Source organism: Typopeltis vanoorti, chromosome 13 (genome assembly GCF_054136105.1).
Source record: "Typopeltis vanoorti isolate ZY-2024b chromosome 13, IOZ_Tvanoo_1.0, whole genome shotgun sequence".
NCBI lineage: Eukaryota > Metazoa > Arthropoda > Arachnida > Uropygi > Thelyphonidae > Typopeltis > Typopeltis vanoorti.
This window is the reverse complement of record NC_143561.1, coordinates 3853469-3869325: the sequence shown is the minus strand read 5'-3', so window position 1 is coordinate 3869325 and position 15857 is coordinate 3853469. Positions and strand designations below refer to the sequence as shown.

The window sequence follows — 15857 nt, the reverse complement described above, 5'->3', positions numbered from 1 at the left end:
GTAGTGCAAGTTGTGTTCAGCAGTGGTTATTCCGAGCTTCCGGTGAAATGGGTGACTTGTCAGACATCCAAAGAGAACAAATCATGTGAACTCGTTTAGCAGCAGCGTATGTAACCAGAACAGATCAATTGGTTAGTGATTGGTTGGCAAAACGTCATCAGCGAAGAAGAATAGTGGCTAGAAATCGAAACTGAATGACATGCACCGTCGAACACTAAGAAGGATTGTGTCCACAACACAGAACTACTGTAGCAAGAGCAGAAAAGGTGACAGCTAAACTTCATATCCACCTTGAAGATTCTATTTTCACAAAAACAATCCGCAGAGATCTTCACAATTCCAACATCCACGAACGATGTGCGATTGCTAAACTTTAATCACAGAGTTCAGGGCGAAGTTGCAAGAAAGATTGTGTCAGGAACATGAAATCTGGGCAGCTGATGACTGGAAACCAGTGATATAGTCCGATGAATCAGCATCTACGTTTTTCCCAACGACAGGTTTGGTTTATGTATGGAGAACCCCTTTACCCCAAGGAAGCACACAGTGCAATCCGGAACTGTCTGATTCCAACACTAAAACATTATGATTTGGGCGACCATATCTTGGTATCCGGCTGGCCCCATCATAACCCTCAATGGCTGAGTTACTGCCAGCGCATACTTGGACATTTCTTTCAAGACGATAATACACACAGCCAGGGGTGTAGTCCTAAAAGAAATAGTGCCAGGGCTCTACCTTAGAAACAAAAATCCAGATCACGAAGTACGGCATTGTTATTATTATTATTATTGCGACAGCCATATGGCAGAGAGATTGCCTTGTTTTCTGAAACGAAAATGACAAGAGCGGCAAGCTACTATTTTTTGACTGAAAGCTGAAAATGCATTCTAACTCTCATTATTATAATTTATTATAATAAATTTAAAATTTTTGATAGTTTTAAAAAATACTGGGCGTCGCCCTGCACACAGCCAGAACAATTCAGTCTTGGTTTGTGGAGCATCGAGATGAACTTCAACATCTGCCTGGGCAGCTCACTCACCTGACTTGAATATCGCTGAATCACTGTGGGCAATTTTGAAGAGCAGATTCCCTTCTCTAACACCTTGCAAGCCCTTGGTAGGTATTCTGATCGGGAAATGGTAAACATTCCACTGAAGACTATTAAAAAGTTGTATGAGTCTATTTCAAGACGATTGACATCGTATTAAAGGCAAACGGTGGCCCCACACCTTATTAATAAAGACATCGCCTATTTCTCAGGTGTTCAAATTATTTTGTCCAACACCTGTAGCTGTAAATTGTTTTACTGGTATACAAGAATACATTTGATTCTTTTATTCTGTCCATACCTTCAGTCATTTTATTGCTGCTTTTCATGCCGAAAATTGTCACAGCGATAATTTCACTGGGACAAGGACTTCCAAAGAGCTATGATTAAGCTGATGATGTAGTTTGCATAGAATAAAAGACCAAGCTTAACATCTCCTATTTGAATATGAGGTTTAAAACCAGTCTGGTTAATAATATGGTTCCTCTATTTTATAAGTAACAGTAGATACAGTGCATGTATAATCCCTTGTCAAACATCTGTATTTTCAACCTGAATTATAATGGATGTATTGCAATTGATATCATTCCATTTATAACAAACAGATTTGATGTAGTTTTTCTTGGTTTCCTATCATATGCTTTATCGGGATCAACGAAGGGTTAATTAGGGATCTGTATTATATTCGTATGTTTTCTTGACTATTTATAAAAAGATAAAATTCTTTACTAATTTTTATACGAATTTTTTCCCTTTTTTTTTTCTTGCTTGGGAAGCCCCTTTTCTCCGGCCTTAGTCTTTCTACCTTGATCATTTAGAGCTAACCCTGTTCTCTGCAATAAGATCTAAACCGACCGAAGGGGAAAATATATATATGTATCGTAAAGCTAAAACAAATGAACATTTAATTCAAATAAGATTAATTAAATCAGTATAATTTGCAGGTTAGTCTCACTGTTTCCTGTATCGTAAAGAATTCACGCTGACAGCCTCCATCCAAAATGTAAATTATAATTAAACCTGTACAATTTACGGATATTTAGGGTCGGTGGTCCGAGAGCACCTCGCTTCTACGAGCAAACGTTGAAGTGGAAGACAATAAACCTACCTGAAGTTACCACTGTGAAACTGCGTTGTATGTCAAGATCACCAACTTTAGCACGAACTCTCCATTGTCCTGGAACTGTCCGGTTTGCCAACAGCATCTGCAGATGCACCATTCCTAAAATTGAAGAACAAAAATAAGAACGCACTAATGAAAACAAACGCATTTTATAGCAGAACCACTCACTCCATCAGATATAATAAAAACGCATGCACATCAGAGGTTTTCACTTACCTTTGATTGCCCACACGTTCACCCATCTGTTTATCTCCACTCTTTTAGGATTCTCAACGCTGATCACATTAACCTATAAAATAAGAGGATGAAAAAAAAAATTTTTTTTTTGTTATTTGTTTGGTTAAAAATATGATATACAATTCTAACATGAACATCACATACGCCTTTATCACTGAAGATGATCTATTTTAGATTCAGATTTAGATATTAGTATTAGAAAATTTATTTTATGTGTGTGTGTGTGTGTGTGTGTGTGTGTGTGTGTGTGTGTGTGTGTGTGTGTGTGTGTGTGTGTGTGTGTGTGTGTGTGTGTGTGTGTGTGTGCGTGCGTGCGCGCCTGCCTGCTAAAAGTGCTTACCTCACGGTTAGTGGGCTTCAGGGCTGCATCCACCATAAGCAGACGGATCCTCACTGGAAAAAAAAATCAAGAGGAAATTTCATTTATTATAAAAAAAGGTTGTTTTCCTTAGTCATTGCATTATTTGACAAACAGTTTTCATATGAGTGTTTGGATTCTTCATAAGTTATTGTTAAATGGCATTTAAAGATAAAAAAATATATAAAAAAATACAAGGAAAGATTTGCAGAACGAAGTCAAAGTATTGGACTTTATTATTTTTTGGAGTGAAGTTCAAAGCTAGCTCGTTATAAACAAAGATTATTCTAGTTGACATATATTAATGAATTGGTAAGTAGATAAATTCAGTGTAGACATGTTTTGGAGAATAAGAATCTACTTACCAACATCCCCTGTGGTGTACACCTGTCTGTCAGTGTTCAGGAAGGCCTGCATAAAAGGTGGTCCAACTTTAACATACTTCTCGGCTTGGATTCTTTCATTAGGAAATTTTGGGAATTCAACTTGAACATTTAGAATCGCTGACTCATCTTGAAGATTTTGACGAGAAACGGCAAGGCACAAGGAAGAGCCTGTAAGTATAACATAATCATTTATGAAACGAAGCAGAGGAATGTTGAAGATTTTTTAAAACTGCTTGTAATAATCTTTATTCTTATTTTCGTAAATTGTTTACAGGATTAAATTTAAGTTTGAGTGATCAGAACTCTCTTCCTAAATGTTCATAGGTTTCACCTTAAATTACATAATCACAGATTACATGTTAAGCCTCACACGATGGCTGAATTTTGAGGAAGCATAGAAGTCGTACACATGGAGAAAGCATACCCAATTCAATAAACAATAGTCAATAAACAATACTGTGTAGACTCTCTTGAATTATCAAACTATGCCTAGTTCACTGAATGTTTAATATGTCGAAAATTTCAACTATCCTATTCGTAGTTTTTTTTTGGACAAAACGCAGGTTAGACTACATTTGCATTCCTTTCTTACAACCAGAAAAAAAAATAAGAACCAGAGTGTTCGCGATTGAAAAGTCTCTGCGAATCATCTTTATCATCTACTTATTAATGAAGACGGAAGGCAGGTACTGTATATTTCTGGTAATGTCTCACATTTACCACCACGAAATTCCAAGTTAAACAAGATTTATTTGAAACAAATTGTATATATTTTCAAACAAACCACTGTCATTGACAGATGATTTATTCTGCTATATTTTCATTTATTTATTTTTTTATATTTTAAATATAAGTGACAATGAAACGCCCTGTCCATTTTTATTAGTTGATATTATTCTATTGTATAATTGTTATTATGAATTTGTAGCGCCATCTATAAAATTACAAATATTTATAGATGGGGCCACAAATACTGTAGTAATGAAATTATTATTATTATTATTATTATTATTATTATTATTATTATTATTATTATTATTATTATTATTATTATTATTATTATTAGGTGACACCTCAATCAAATAAAGTAATCAAACGAATATTTAAAGACTTGTAAATATTACATATTTTTATATATATTTACATATATTTATAACATCTAGATTATCATTTCAATACTTATAAGCAGTAATGTAAGCATTTGTTTTTAAAATAATTATTATAAATTATTTAGTATTGGCAAAAACTGACCAGATTTAAGACTTAATTAGGAGCAGATATGTTGGCTAATTAATTAGTCGCCTAAAGTCTTATTGCTAACACCTTTATTATAAGTAAAATTAAATAAATAAAAATAAATAAAAAATGGGTTTTCAATTTAATTACAACCAAATTTTAAACTAATATAGCAAAGTTCATATCATTTAGTCATTCACTCAATGCTTGTTATTGATAAGTTGTTTAAGCGTTGTTTCGCCATATTTTGCTTGAATGAGTTCCATGAACTAATGACTTTGCAGGTAAAAAGTGTGTCACCGCTGTGGTTAATAAATAAATAAACAGATTAATACAGAATCAACATCGGAAACTTTGCACGTGTCAATTTTAAATTTTCTTGCCAACAAATGACATGACTGGATTTGTATTTTGAGAGATTGTGGAGAGAGAGAGAGAGAGGGGGGGGGGCTGATGCAATGCATGCATAAACTTCAAGCTTTTAAAAATGTGTTCAGTAAAATTCACATTTTTATTGGAAGTATCAGAGACCTGTGACTTCCGAAGTGCAACACTGTTAAATTCACCCCCCCCCCCCAAGTTATCATTGCATCACATTCTGTGGAGTTTTAATAAATTGGATAGATACTCATAGAAAAATAACCTTTTTTTTTATTTGATATTTTCATTTATTTACTTGAAATGAAAATCTGTTCTCCCTACATAATACTGTGAATTTTTCAATGACTAGATCATTGAAATACTCCGAGAAAAAAAATTACCCTGTTAAATAAATACATAAATAATAATATGGTGTCTGCAACTTATTGATGCAGTATATAACAGCACGACCTGTACTATTAATTTTCCCTCTCACTCTCACAACTAACGTATGCGCACCAGCACAGTATTAAAACCATGGTCATCAACATATCACAATCGTTAATTTGGTGTGTATAGACCAGTAGTTCCCAGGGTTACTTATTTAAAGTATTTTGGAAAAAAGATTAGAAAATAATCAAAAACAAGTGGGCATATTAAATAATATGGCCGCTCTAGGATGGATTAAAAACTTAGAAATTAGAAAAAAATAGAAATCTGAAAGAAACATTCACATGTAAAGATAAGGATGTTATTTTTCCTCTTTACAAGGCCTTGATAAGACCCCACTTGGACTATTGTGTGCAGGTCTGGTCTCCTGGTTCCCGTTGTGATTTTGATATATTGAAGAGAGTACAAGGGAGAGTGTTAAAAATGATATCAGGATTGTAGAATACTGATTATGAAGACAGATTGCCAATTTGTAGACTGCAGACACTAGAAAACAGGAGAAAGAGGAGAGATATGATTGAGACTTACAAACTTCTAAAAGGGTCATACAGGATTTCAACTGATGGAATTTTTCAATTTATGGAGGGTTGAATTGGAAGCTGAGAATGAAGTCCGCCAAGAAGGGTGTGAGGGTTAGATTTTTCTCTCAGAGGATGGTGCGTGATTGGAATGAATTGCCATTGGATGTTGGGAGTGAAGTCAGTGTGAATGATTTCAAGAAAAAGTTTGATAGCTGGTGCGTGTATTATGTGGTCTCCCTCGATGAGTCTGTGACTCACTGAAGGTCTCTCTTAATAATAATAATAATAATAATAATAATAATAATAATAATAATAATAATAATACCGTGTTAACGTAGTATAATCATGAGACTACCAGTACTGATTCTCTTCAAATTCCCGGCGCATAGTTCGGTGAGATGTGGGTCGGCAACAGCCTTCATGAAATGCTTCAGTCAATTGCTGCATACAGGAAACTTCTCTTTGTCCATACAAGTCTTCTCAGACGACGGCAATCTCCTTCCTTAGGACCGCAGTTACGCCTCTTAAACAAGCAACTAGGTTATTTTTGCACTGATTAAAAATCCGAGATATCTCTCCTTTTGAGAAACCTGTCAGCTCTACTGTTTTCGTGGCTCCAGCCAGACGAGAACCCACAATAAGTCCTTTATTAAACTCTGAAAGATCCTTTGTTTTTCCATTGAGATTGACACTATTGACGATTACTGACCAGCAGCACTCTTACATAGTTATCTAGAATACGTGGTGACGCACACGACCAAGTATTTTGCACATATGCTGCGTTGGTGATGATTACGTACATCTGAACAAAGGTTTCTAATTCAGTGGCCGGTATGTGTAAAAGGAAGACTTTTTTTTTAAAAAAGTCCTATTTGGTTTTAAGGCAGTTACAGCCAAGAAGGCTAGATCACAAAGTATGTAGTTCAGTGTTCAAAAGCATTTTTATTTTTTTTATATAGCAAGTTTTTTTTGTGGTGTCTAGTGTGACTTTCATGACATTAGACTACTAGAAGACTTACAGGATAAAAATACTGCTGTATTCTAGTCATCCACGCATCTAAAAATCGTCGGTAGTAATGAACTCGGCTACCGATGATGATGATGACAAAGTGTGCAGATACACTTGCTGCCTAGAAATTTCCAACAGTTTGGGCTAAAGGAGTTCCGCATAATCCCTTTTGTAGGATAAAAGACATCGGAGAATATCTTACTTTCTTTTTATTTATATTTATTTATTTTTGTAAATCCAGTACCATGTGTGACTGAATACAACAGTAAAGTGTGAGTTCTTCATAAATCTTTCAGAGAAAGATGATGAACAATATTTTTTTCAGTTCATTTTTTCTCTATCAGTTTATTTGGGGTGGTTCCACTTTGATTTCCTTAAAAGTACTCGACTCGGTACAAAAGGCAGAGAAATCAGATTGATTAATGTCTTTCACTAGCTCACTCAGTTCTCTTTAATATGGTTCATTCAATTTCTACTGCTTGTAGTTACTACAAATATTCTTATGGACACTCTTCATCAGAATTGGGAACATCTATTCATTATTTCTTAACAGTTTAACTCCAAACGTAGAAAACAAAATTTTCCTTTCTCTTCATTCATTCCTACTTCTACTGTCTTCTGGAACAGTCTTTCCTCATGCATTTGTTGGACAATACAATCTTCTTCTTTCTTATTCTTTCCATCCCCTGTTGGATATAGATATGCCTCTAACGTTCAGTTCTTTCAGTCTATATTGGCAACCTTTCCTTCTATTGGTATCCACTCGGTAGTTAATTTTGCCCATCTATCGTCTGTTATTCTGTTAATATGGCCAACGGATCTCTTTTTTTACATGTTTTCTAATACTTCACAATATCCTCTTTCTAATTCTATATCTTTCTAATTCTATCCTTTTTTGTTATCGGGAGCATTCTTCCCTCCAAGTCCTCCAGCTAAACAGTTGTTCATGTCTCACTTCCGTAGGTAAACACTGGAATAATGCAGATATAAATGGCTTTCTCCTTTTAAACAGACAGACAAATCGCCTAACAGATAATTGTTATACCGAGAATTTTTATGCAGTCTACAGGTTTCCAAATCCAATCCAATGATAAAGTTTCTTCGTTTTTCCTCTCCTGTTGTATATCCAAGGTACTAATGTGCCATAGGCTGAACACTCACTCGTGGATGAGAATATCATAAAAAGATTCTAGGTGCAATTTTGGTCACAATTCATTTTGTAGGTTGGGGTTAGCAACCCATTGTGTAAATCATCAACACAAGAATCGAGATTGGAATAAAATTTATTGATTGAAAAAAGTCACTCAGCGGTCGCTAAAAGTACAGAACGCGAAAGTATAGATCCGAGAATTTCAAATAAAATTTGTACAATCAAATCGAATTCAAGCTTGGGGGGGGGTCTACTTCATTCATGGTGACCCAGTCTATTTTGGAAGAGCCACATTTTGTAGTACCATTAAATTCCAGTTCCCAGAGTCATACAAAAAATACATCATGGAAATATTTTTTGAAATATTTTCTCAAAAAAGATATTGTTTTATGAATCGTTGATTTCTTCATCAATCAAAGATTCAACATGAAACATTATTGTTTTATTTACTTTGGATAAATATGTATATTTATTTTCCGAAGTCTAACTTTCGGAAACTAAGGAGAAAGCCAACTTCACTTTCAGTCACAGAATTGCTGGCCCAAGACTATTAGTGATAGTAATTGGCATACCGAGAGGAAAAGTACGGCAGACAACTGCCACCATCTCCTAGTCTCTAAATCTAGCACTATATATTACTGTCTGACATAGTGTGAGTCCTACGATCGATTTTCTTGAGTTACATAATGAACAACAGGAGTTTCCGAAAAAGAAACAACTATTTCTCTGTTCCAGACATCAACTAAATCTGATACTGGTCAAATAAAAGTTAGAAACAATTCCTTCAGTCTGCAAAGAGAATCGTACGATCCTTGAGCAGCCTAGCAGTACAGATGCAAAAGCCATTTCCACATGGTTACATGAGCATTTAATTAAATAACTGAAATGAATAAAACATAATATAATATAATAAAATAAAGTCAGTAATATTATGTTTCAGTAACAGATTAAAGAAATGGGTAATTTGATATCAATCAGTTTCGATCGCATCATGTTTATTGATATTCGTATTTAGAATCGATAGATGATCCTAAACATCTTAATATTTTTTTTTAAATATTTTTCTCCATTGCACATGCAGATTGAAAAAAATGGGAAAGTTTTTTTTTTTTTTTGTCATTTATAACTTTCTTTGGGATTGAGAATTTGGTAAAGTATTTAGGTAAAGTTCAGTTCAAAATGAAGAGCAGGTAAACGGCGATATTACTATAACTTTTAAGAAAATTCTCTTTGTCTTAAATTATCCAAATTTTAGATCAATAAGAAAGACGGAATTCACACTGTCCCAAGACATCTAGTCTGTATGTTACGCATTATCCTTCGTACAGTAAGCATTCCCCAATAAATATCTGCAAGTGTTTAGTACCAAACTCACCTTTCGTTAAAGCTGATGTCTTGTAACGGACTTCTCTGGACCTTCTCTGTAACAACTTCACTGTTATGTTAGTCTCCTCACCCTCCTCGCGGAACAGCAGCACACACACTTCTGGGTGTGTTCCTCGAAGCACTATTGGAGAGGTAACGACATAATCCTTCCCTGAGATCCTGTAGAGATATCGTGAGTAAAGTATTCCATGAATAACAATGAAAAGTCGTGAAAATGAAATTCTACAAAAATCGAACGAGGAAACAGTTGACATCAATTTATTGTTATCGAGGTTTTTGAATTTTCTGAATTTTTAAATAATTATTTTTCCTAACTTTTTTATTGTTTTCATTATTTTTATATTGACACATTAACCATTATTTACACAATACCTCTCATACTTCTCGTATATTCATTTACAGACGAAGTGAGACATTCACAACCACCTCTGGCAACACATTCCACCCATTCACAACCCTCGAAGCAAAAAATCTAGTCCTAACACTGCACTCTTACATAATCTCCAGGGACTTGGGTTCTCTGAAGGGAGAGAACTCCTCGTTCTCTCCCTTCCTGCACTGATCTTAAAAATGTCAGCAGTATCAATCCTATAAAACCCCTTTAATAATTTATAAAACCCCTTTAATAATACGATAGAGGCATATATGCTTCTTTCATATCTCCTGTCCTACGTCTATCAGCTAGTTTGTGGAGCCCACAGATCTTCAATCTATCTTCGTAGGGAACATCTCAAAGACCTGCAGCAATCTTTGTAACTCGCCTCTGAATCCTCTCCACCATTTCTTCATCACCAAGAAATCCAGGTGACCAGATCTGTGCACAATAGTCCAAATGCGGTCTTATTAATGTCTTATAAAGTGGAATAATAACTTCCTTATCCCTGCTTGTTAGTGTGTTCTTCAACAACCATGTAATTTGATATGATATTTCGGCAATCTTTGCAATATGCCCTTTAAAGGTAAGTTCTCTGTTCACAATAACTCCCAAGTCCCTTGCCTCTTAAACTTCTTTCAGTTCTGCTCCATTAATATAGTAAACAGCATGTGATCTCATCCTCCCGTAGTGCATCACCTTACACTTAGCCAGGTTAAACTGACAGCCATTCACCTTAGTCCATACCGTCAGCCTATTTAAGTCATCCTGTAAGATATCTACATCATCTGAATTGACTATCGATCTTCCTAATTTTGCATCATCAGCAAACAAGTGTATATTTCCTTTCAAAGTATTCCCAATATCATTGATGTACAAATAAAACAATAGAGGACCAAGCACTGAGCTCCTCCGTAAACCACTCTTTGATATCTATCCACCATCCACCCTCTAATCCAAATCACCAGCTTCAGATCAATACCCATTTGCTCCAATTTATGCAACAGAGTTTTGTGTGGAATCCTGTCAAATGCCTTTACAAAGTCCAGCAGTATTACCGAGTAAGGATTTCCTTTATCCAACTCTACTGTTACTTTATTATAGAACGTAAGCAAGTTACTGAGGCAAGACCTACCCTTCACAAAATCATGTTGCCCCTTATAAAGTATCACATTGTTGTCCACCAAGTCCTGATTTCTAATTTTTAGCAATTTCTCCAAAACCTTAACCACCACTCCAGATATATTGATCGGTCTATAATTTGCAACCTCTGTCTTGGAGCCTCCCTTATGCAGTGGAATTATTTCCCCCTCTTTCTACTCTATTGGTACTTTACCAGAACTGAGGTTCAAATTAAACAGCCTGGTTAGAGAAAGTGCAAATTCTCTTGAACATTCTCGTAACACATGGGCCGACATGCCATCTAACCCAATGCCAGTGTTAGCATTAAGGTTCTGTAATATATTAAGCACCACTATTTTCTATCTCTAGACTCTCATCAGTCAATGACACATTGGACACTGCAATATCACAATCAAGATGGTACACTTTTGCAAAATGATCACTGAGCAGCTCAACTATCTGATTTGATTCTGTAATGTCTCTACCATCAACATCATCAACACTTTGTAAAGTAATATTTCCATGGTTATTCTTCCATTTACTTGCTACATAGCGAAAGAACTCCTTAGGGGTTCTTTTGGATTCATCAGCTAGCTTCCTCTCATAATTAGCTTTGTCTTTCCTTACAGGTTACTCTCTTTGCCTGTACCTTGTACTGCTCATGGGAACACTCATCTCATTTTTCTTTATACTTCCTCTACAACCTTTTCTTTATCTGTAACTCCTGCTTAATGATATTATTCATCCATCTTACCCCTACTTGATTTCTCCTTCTGACTCTGGGAATATAGTCTGATACAGCTTTCTTTAGCGCCTCCGTAGCGTAATTGGAAGAAAGACAGTACATTGCGCCCTTCGATTGGAACAGGCCTAAGTTCGATTCTCGTCGTGACGGGAAAATCTTTATGTGGACTTTTTCAATCGAAGGTGAGTTAGCCGATCTCATACGGAGGTAGCAGGGTTTTTTTTTCCTGGAAACTAGGGTTTTCCATCCCGCATACAGACAAATCGGCCCTTTAGAACACAAGCAATTTACAGACAAAAAATACTAGTTGTGATGGAGGTGGGCGGTGGATGGCGTTGATGGAGATGATTGATAGTAGAGATGGAGACAGTTGTATATTAGGTGTCCTCCCGCGATGAGTCTTCCGACTCCTTGAAGGTGTCACGAATAATAACAATAATAATAATAATAATAATAGATAATGCGGAGTTCTTCCCAACTTTGCTTTATTCCCAATATTGTTGGGATTGTGGAGAAATATGGGATGTAAAGCACGCAATTAATGGGGAAAGTTTGAAGCTAGCGGAGGATGTGAGAGATCTGGAAGTAGTGGAAGACAAAGATTTGAAATTTAGGAGTTACATCTAAAATTGTGAGGCCATCACAACAGCAATGATGAAGAGGACCTTAACATGTAGAAACAGAGATTATGGTCTCATATAAGGTATTGAGCAAGCCATATACAGACTATTGTTATTCGCAAATCTGGTGATCTGGTTTCAAGAGGAGGGGGTATCTTAGAGAGAGGTCCAGAGGAGATTCGCTTACGCAGCTAATTTAGCTTTCAGTCGAAAAGCTGTGATGAAGAAGGTCATCGCATCCTAGATTGGTTTCGAACTCTGTTCTTCCCAGCTAAGGAGCTTTGTCGAAACAATTGAGCTACGGAGACTCTCATAAAGAACTTAGGTCTTCAGAACAACTGACTTATCTAACCAGCTTTACATCACCATAAAAAAAAAGAAATTTTATTCGTAACACCAGAACCTATATAACATGGCATAAAATCTTATGGTACTCTACTTCTAACTATCTAACGGCTAGAAAACGTTCCTTCTTCCACTTGTCGTCGAACTACCAACAAATTTCTTTTCCGTCGCATTTTGAGAAATTAACAATTTTTCTATACCCTAAATGGATATTAACAAATCTTCCATACCGATATGGGGTAATTTAAAGAAAGATCATATACGTCAAACACTTTGTTGAAAGTCACGAAAATTACACCGTAGAAATTACGATACTCTGTTTCCCTCTTGCCTTCATACATTGCTAGAATCAAACTCAAAATCGGTCACATTGCTCTTTAACACCATCATACCATTCCAAAGCTAATTTTTCTATTACATTCATTAACAACATCAAATGCTCTGTAATTTTCAGCTTAATGCCGAAAAATACAGAGCAGTAGTTAATCGATGGCCACTTTTATGACACGATCGATTCTTGCATGTTTCTCCATCCGATTGTTTCTCCATTTACATATGCATACCGCAATATTCAACAGTATTTTTATAAGAATTTATAAATTACTATATTTATTATTAGAAATTTAAACTATTTAAATTATCCTGTTAAATTTTGTTGTGAAATATTTTTAAATGTTTTATAAAAGGAAAAAAACAAACAGATATTTAGAGTCATTCATAAACTGTCACAATCCGCAAATTTCTTATGTTTATCGGCATCAGCAGTTTCCTATGAATAAATACATCATCAGCGAGTCCTTGAAAATGGTCCAAAGTGAGTTGGTTGACCCTGATATAAATCTACCCATTATGAAAGAGATCGTATTATCCTAGTTATCTCCAAAGTGTTCTACAAACCTCTTTATTTTCACGGACGCCTTAACACATGTTTAGGGAACCATTTACAGTAGTTCTGAGTATTTGTCCTGTACCTACCAAAACGACAATCGTTTCTTGTGCTGAATTGGACGTTTTGATCGAATACTAAATGACTAAATCAACACCATGCCTTCTAAAAAAAGGATCAAAAGTTTTCGTTGTAACTTTCTGCTGGTTATTATAAGTTTTGTGATGACTTTTCTTAAATCAAATTGCAAAAGTCAAAGTATGTAAAGTGTATTTACCAAGCAGATGCTCAGATGGGAGCAGAGATACACACAACTGGTTGAAATGGCAGAAAGATGGAAAGACATTCGTCTGGATGATTATGGATTCGACTGGATCTTTTCCGTAGATGAGACAATTGGATCATTTCCACAGAACACACCGAGCGCGGTCACACAGAGCTGTCCAGAATGACAATAATGCATTTCATATTAATTTTTCAGGTCACAATGAAAAACAACAAAAAACATGAGAATCCTCCTCATGCCAAAATGGGACAATCAATGTCTTCGGATTATGATTCGATAATTCTCTTCTGAAAGCAGCAATATCAATCCACACATTCCCATCAATTGTGTATCGTAATTCACTCAATAGCTTAGCTTCAAAGCTATCTGTTGATCCGTTACAGCGAGTTCTGCATCACCATATAAATTCAAACCATGATATTGTTACTTGGTGATGTTAATTTTCATTAGTATATATCCAAATGAGGCCATGGATTGCACAAACACCTACGACAGCTGGTTACTTACGTATTATGCCTGTCAAATACGTATGTTCTCCGGTTGGTTTTCCTGTTTTGCATGGATGAAAAATCCGAGTTTCCGGGAGGTGAAAAATCTTTCACTTCCGTAGAAAATCGGTAAATCGCCTTCATCACCAATTAAATGACAAATATTGAAATATTCGCTCAAAAAGTATTGAAATATTGAAAAGTATTGAATTGTGTGAAAGCTCCTACGTAACTTTCACACAATCTATTGACGAATGATGGAAGCAACGCACAGCATGTTAATTACTCCCCGATTGATTACTTCCCCATAAGTAACACATCAAGCATAAAAATCACGTACAAAAGGCCTGAAAAAAATATGAATATCATTTGGAAACTTGATGAAATAATGAAAGATTAAAAAGGATAGAGAAGATCAGAGCCTGGGACTAGTCTTACGAATCGTATAAGCTAAGAATTTTATGCAGTTAATTGTGTAGCGCGTACGTGTTTTACTAAATTCTTAACTGTTAACGTAATTATGACTTTAAAAATATGCTGAAAGGATAACCTGATTGTTAGTTATGGAGGCAAAGTCCTCGAACTATCACATTGAAATTCCTATAACGTGGTTTTGAAACAATTTTGCTCATGCATGATATGGGCATGTAAAATGGGCTGATTGTTAAACAAAATGATTAGAATTGGCGCTTGCGTCCTCTGCGCTTGGTCGCTTGAAGTCAGACTTAAGTTCAAGTCTAGTCTCCGACTGGAGGAACTTTTTCTAAGCCTTTCTTCGACCGATTCCCGAGTTAGTCGATCTCTGGCACAGGAAAACGGGTTTTTCCTCCCGTAAACTCAAGAAAATCGACCGTAGTACCCACATTATGTCAGACAGTAACATATCTTGTTAGGGTTAGGTACCAAGAGATGGCAGCACTTGTTTGCCAGCCTCTTCATCGGCGATGATGAAGAGGCTGGCAAACACTACTATAATTAGTGATAGACATGGTCTATCACTAATGTCTATCACTATTATAATTAGTGATATTAGTGATAGACATGGTCTATCACCATGTCTATCACTACTATAATTAGTGATAGACATGGGCCAGATATCTCTGATTGGCTACCGGTGGAGATTGAACTGCCCACTCAGTCTCCAAAAGCTAGATAGGGTTAAAAGGCCTCGCCTACTCCCTATAAGGGAATAAAAGGCGTTAGCTGATTTATTTTTTATTTATTTATATAGAAGCTATTCAACAACCCTTCACTTTTCGACTTCAAAGTCACGGAACAATTTTTTTTCTTCTGCTTCATTCGTACTTTCTACTGGATGAACAGTCTTCCATCTCACGTATTGCCAAAACAGCAATCTACAGGACCTCAAGTTCAGTGTTAGCAAGTCTCTTCTTTCTCATCAACTTTCTGTCCATGCATGGCTAATGTTCTATACACTGAACAACGTCTGATATAAAAATCATTTTAAAAAATATTCTTACCCCCACCCCTCACTCTGTGGTGTGTGTGTGTGCAGGGTCGGTCAGAGAGTATCTGATGCCCCTAGGCAAAGAAAATTTAAGCACCCCTATACATTGTCTATCTATATATATTTTGCTATACTTACACAAGCACACGTACGCCGAAGTCTTAGCGCCCCTAGGCGATTGCCGAGGTTCGCCAAATGATAAAATCGGCCCTGTGTGTGTGTGTGTGTGTGTGTGTGTGTGTGTGTGTGTGTGT

General features: G+C 35.9%; 1 protein-coding gene across 1 annotated transcript in view; it reads right to left on the bottom strand.

Moving 5' to 3' along the window:
- The window catches only part of LOC150099892 (murinoglobulin-1-like), a 38469-nt gene that overhangs the window by 11350 nt on the left and 11262 nt on the right, over positions 1–15857 (bottom strand). The window contains exons 2-6 of the mRNA XM_090403166.1: positions 9260–9429; positions 3138–3326; positions 2755–2807; positions 2394–2466; positions 2163–2276 (exon numbers count right to left, since the gene is read on the bottom strand). Of these exons, the coding sequence (XP_090259292.1) occupies positions 2163–2276; positions 2394–2466; positions 2755–2807; positions 3138–3326; positions 9260–9429 (599 nt within the window). The remainder of the gene's footprint in view (positions 1–2162; positions 2277–2393; positions 2467–2754; positions 2808–3137; positions 3327–9259; positions 9430–15857) is intronic.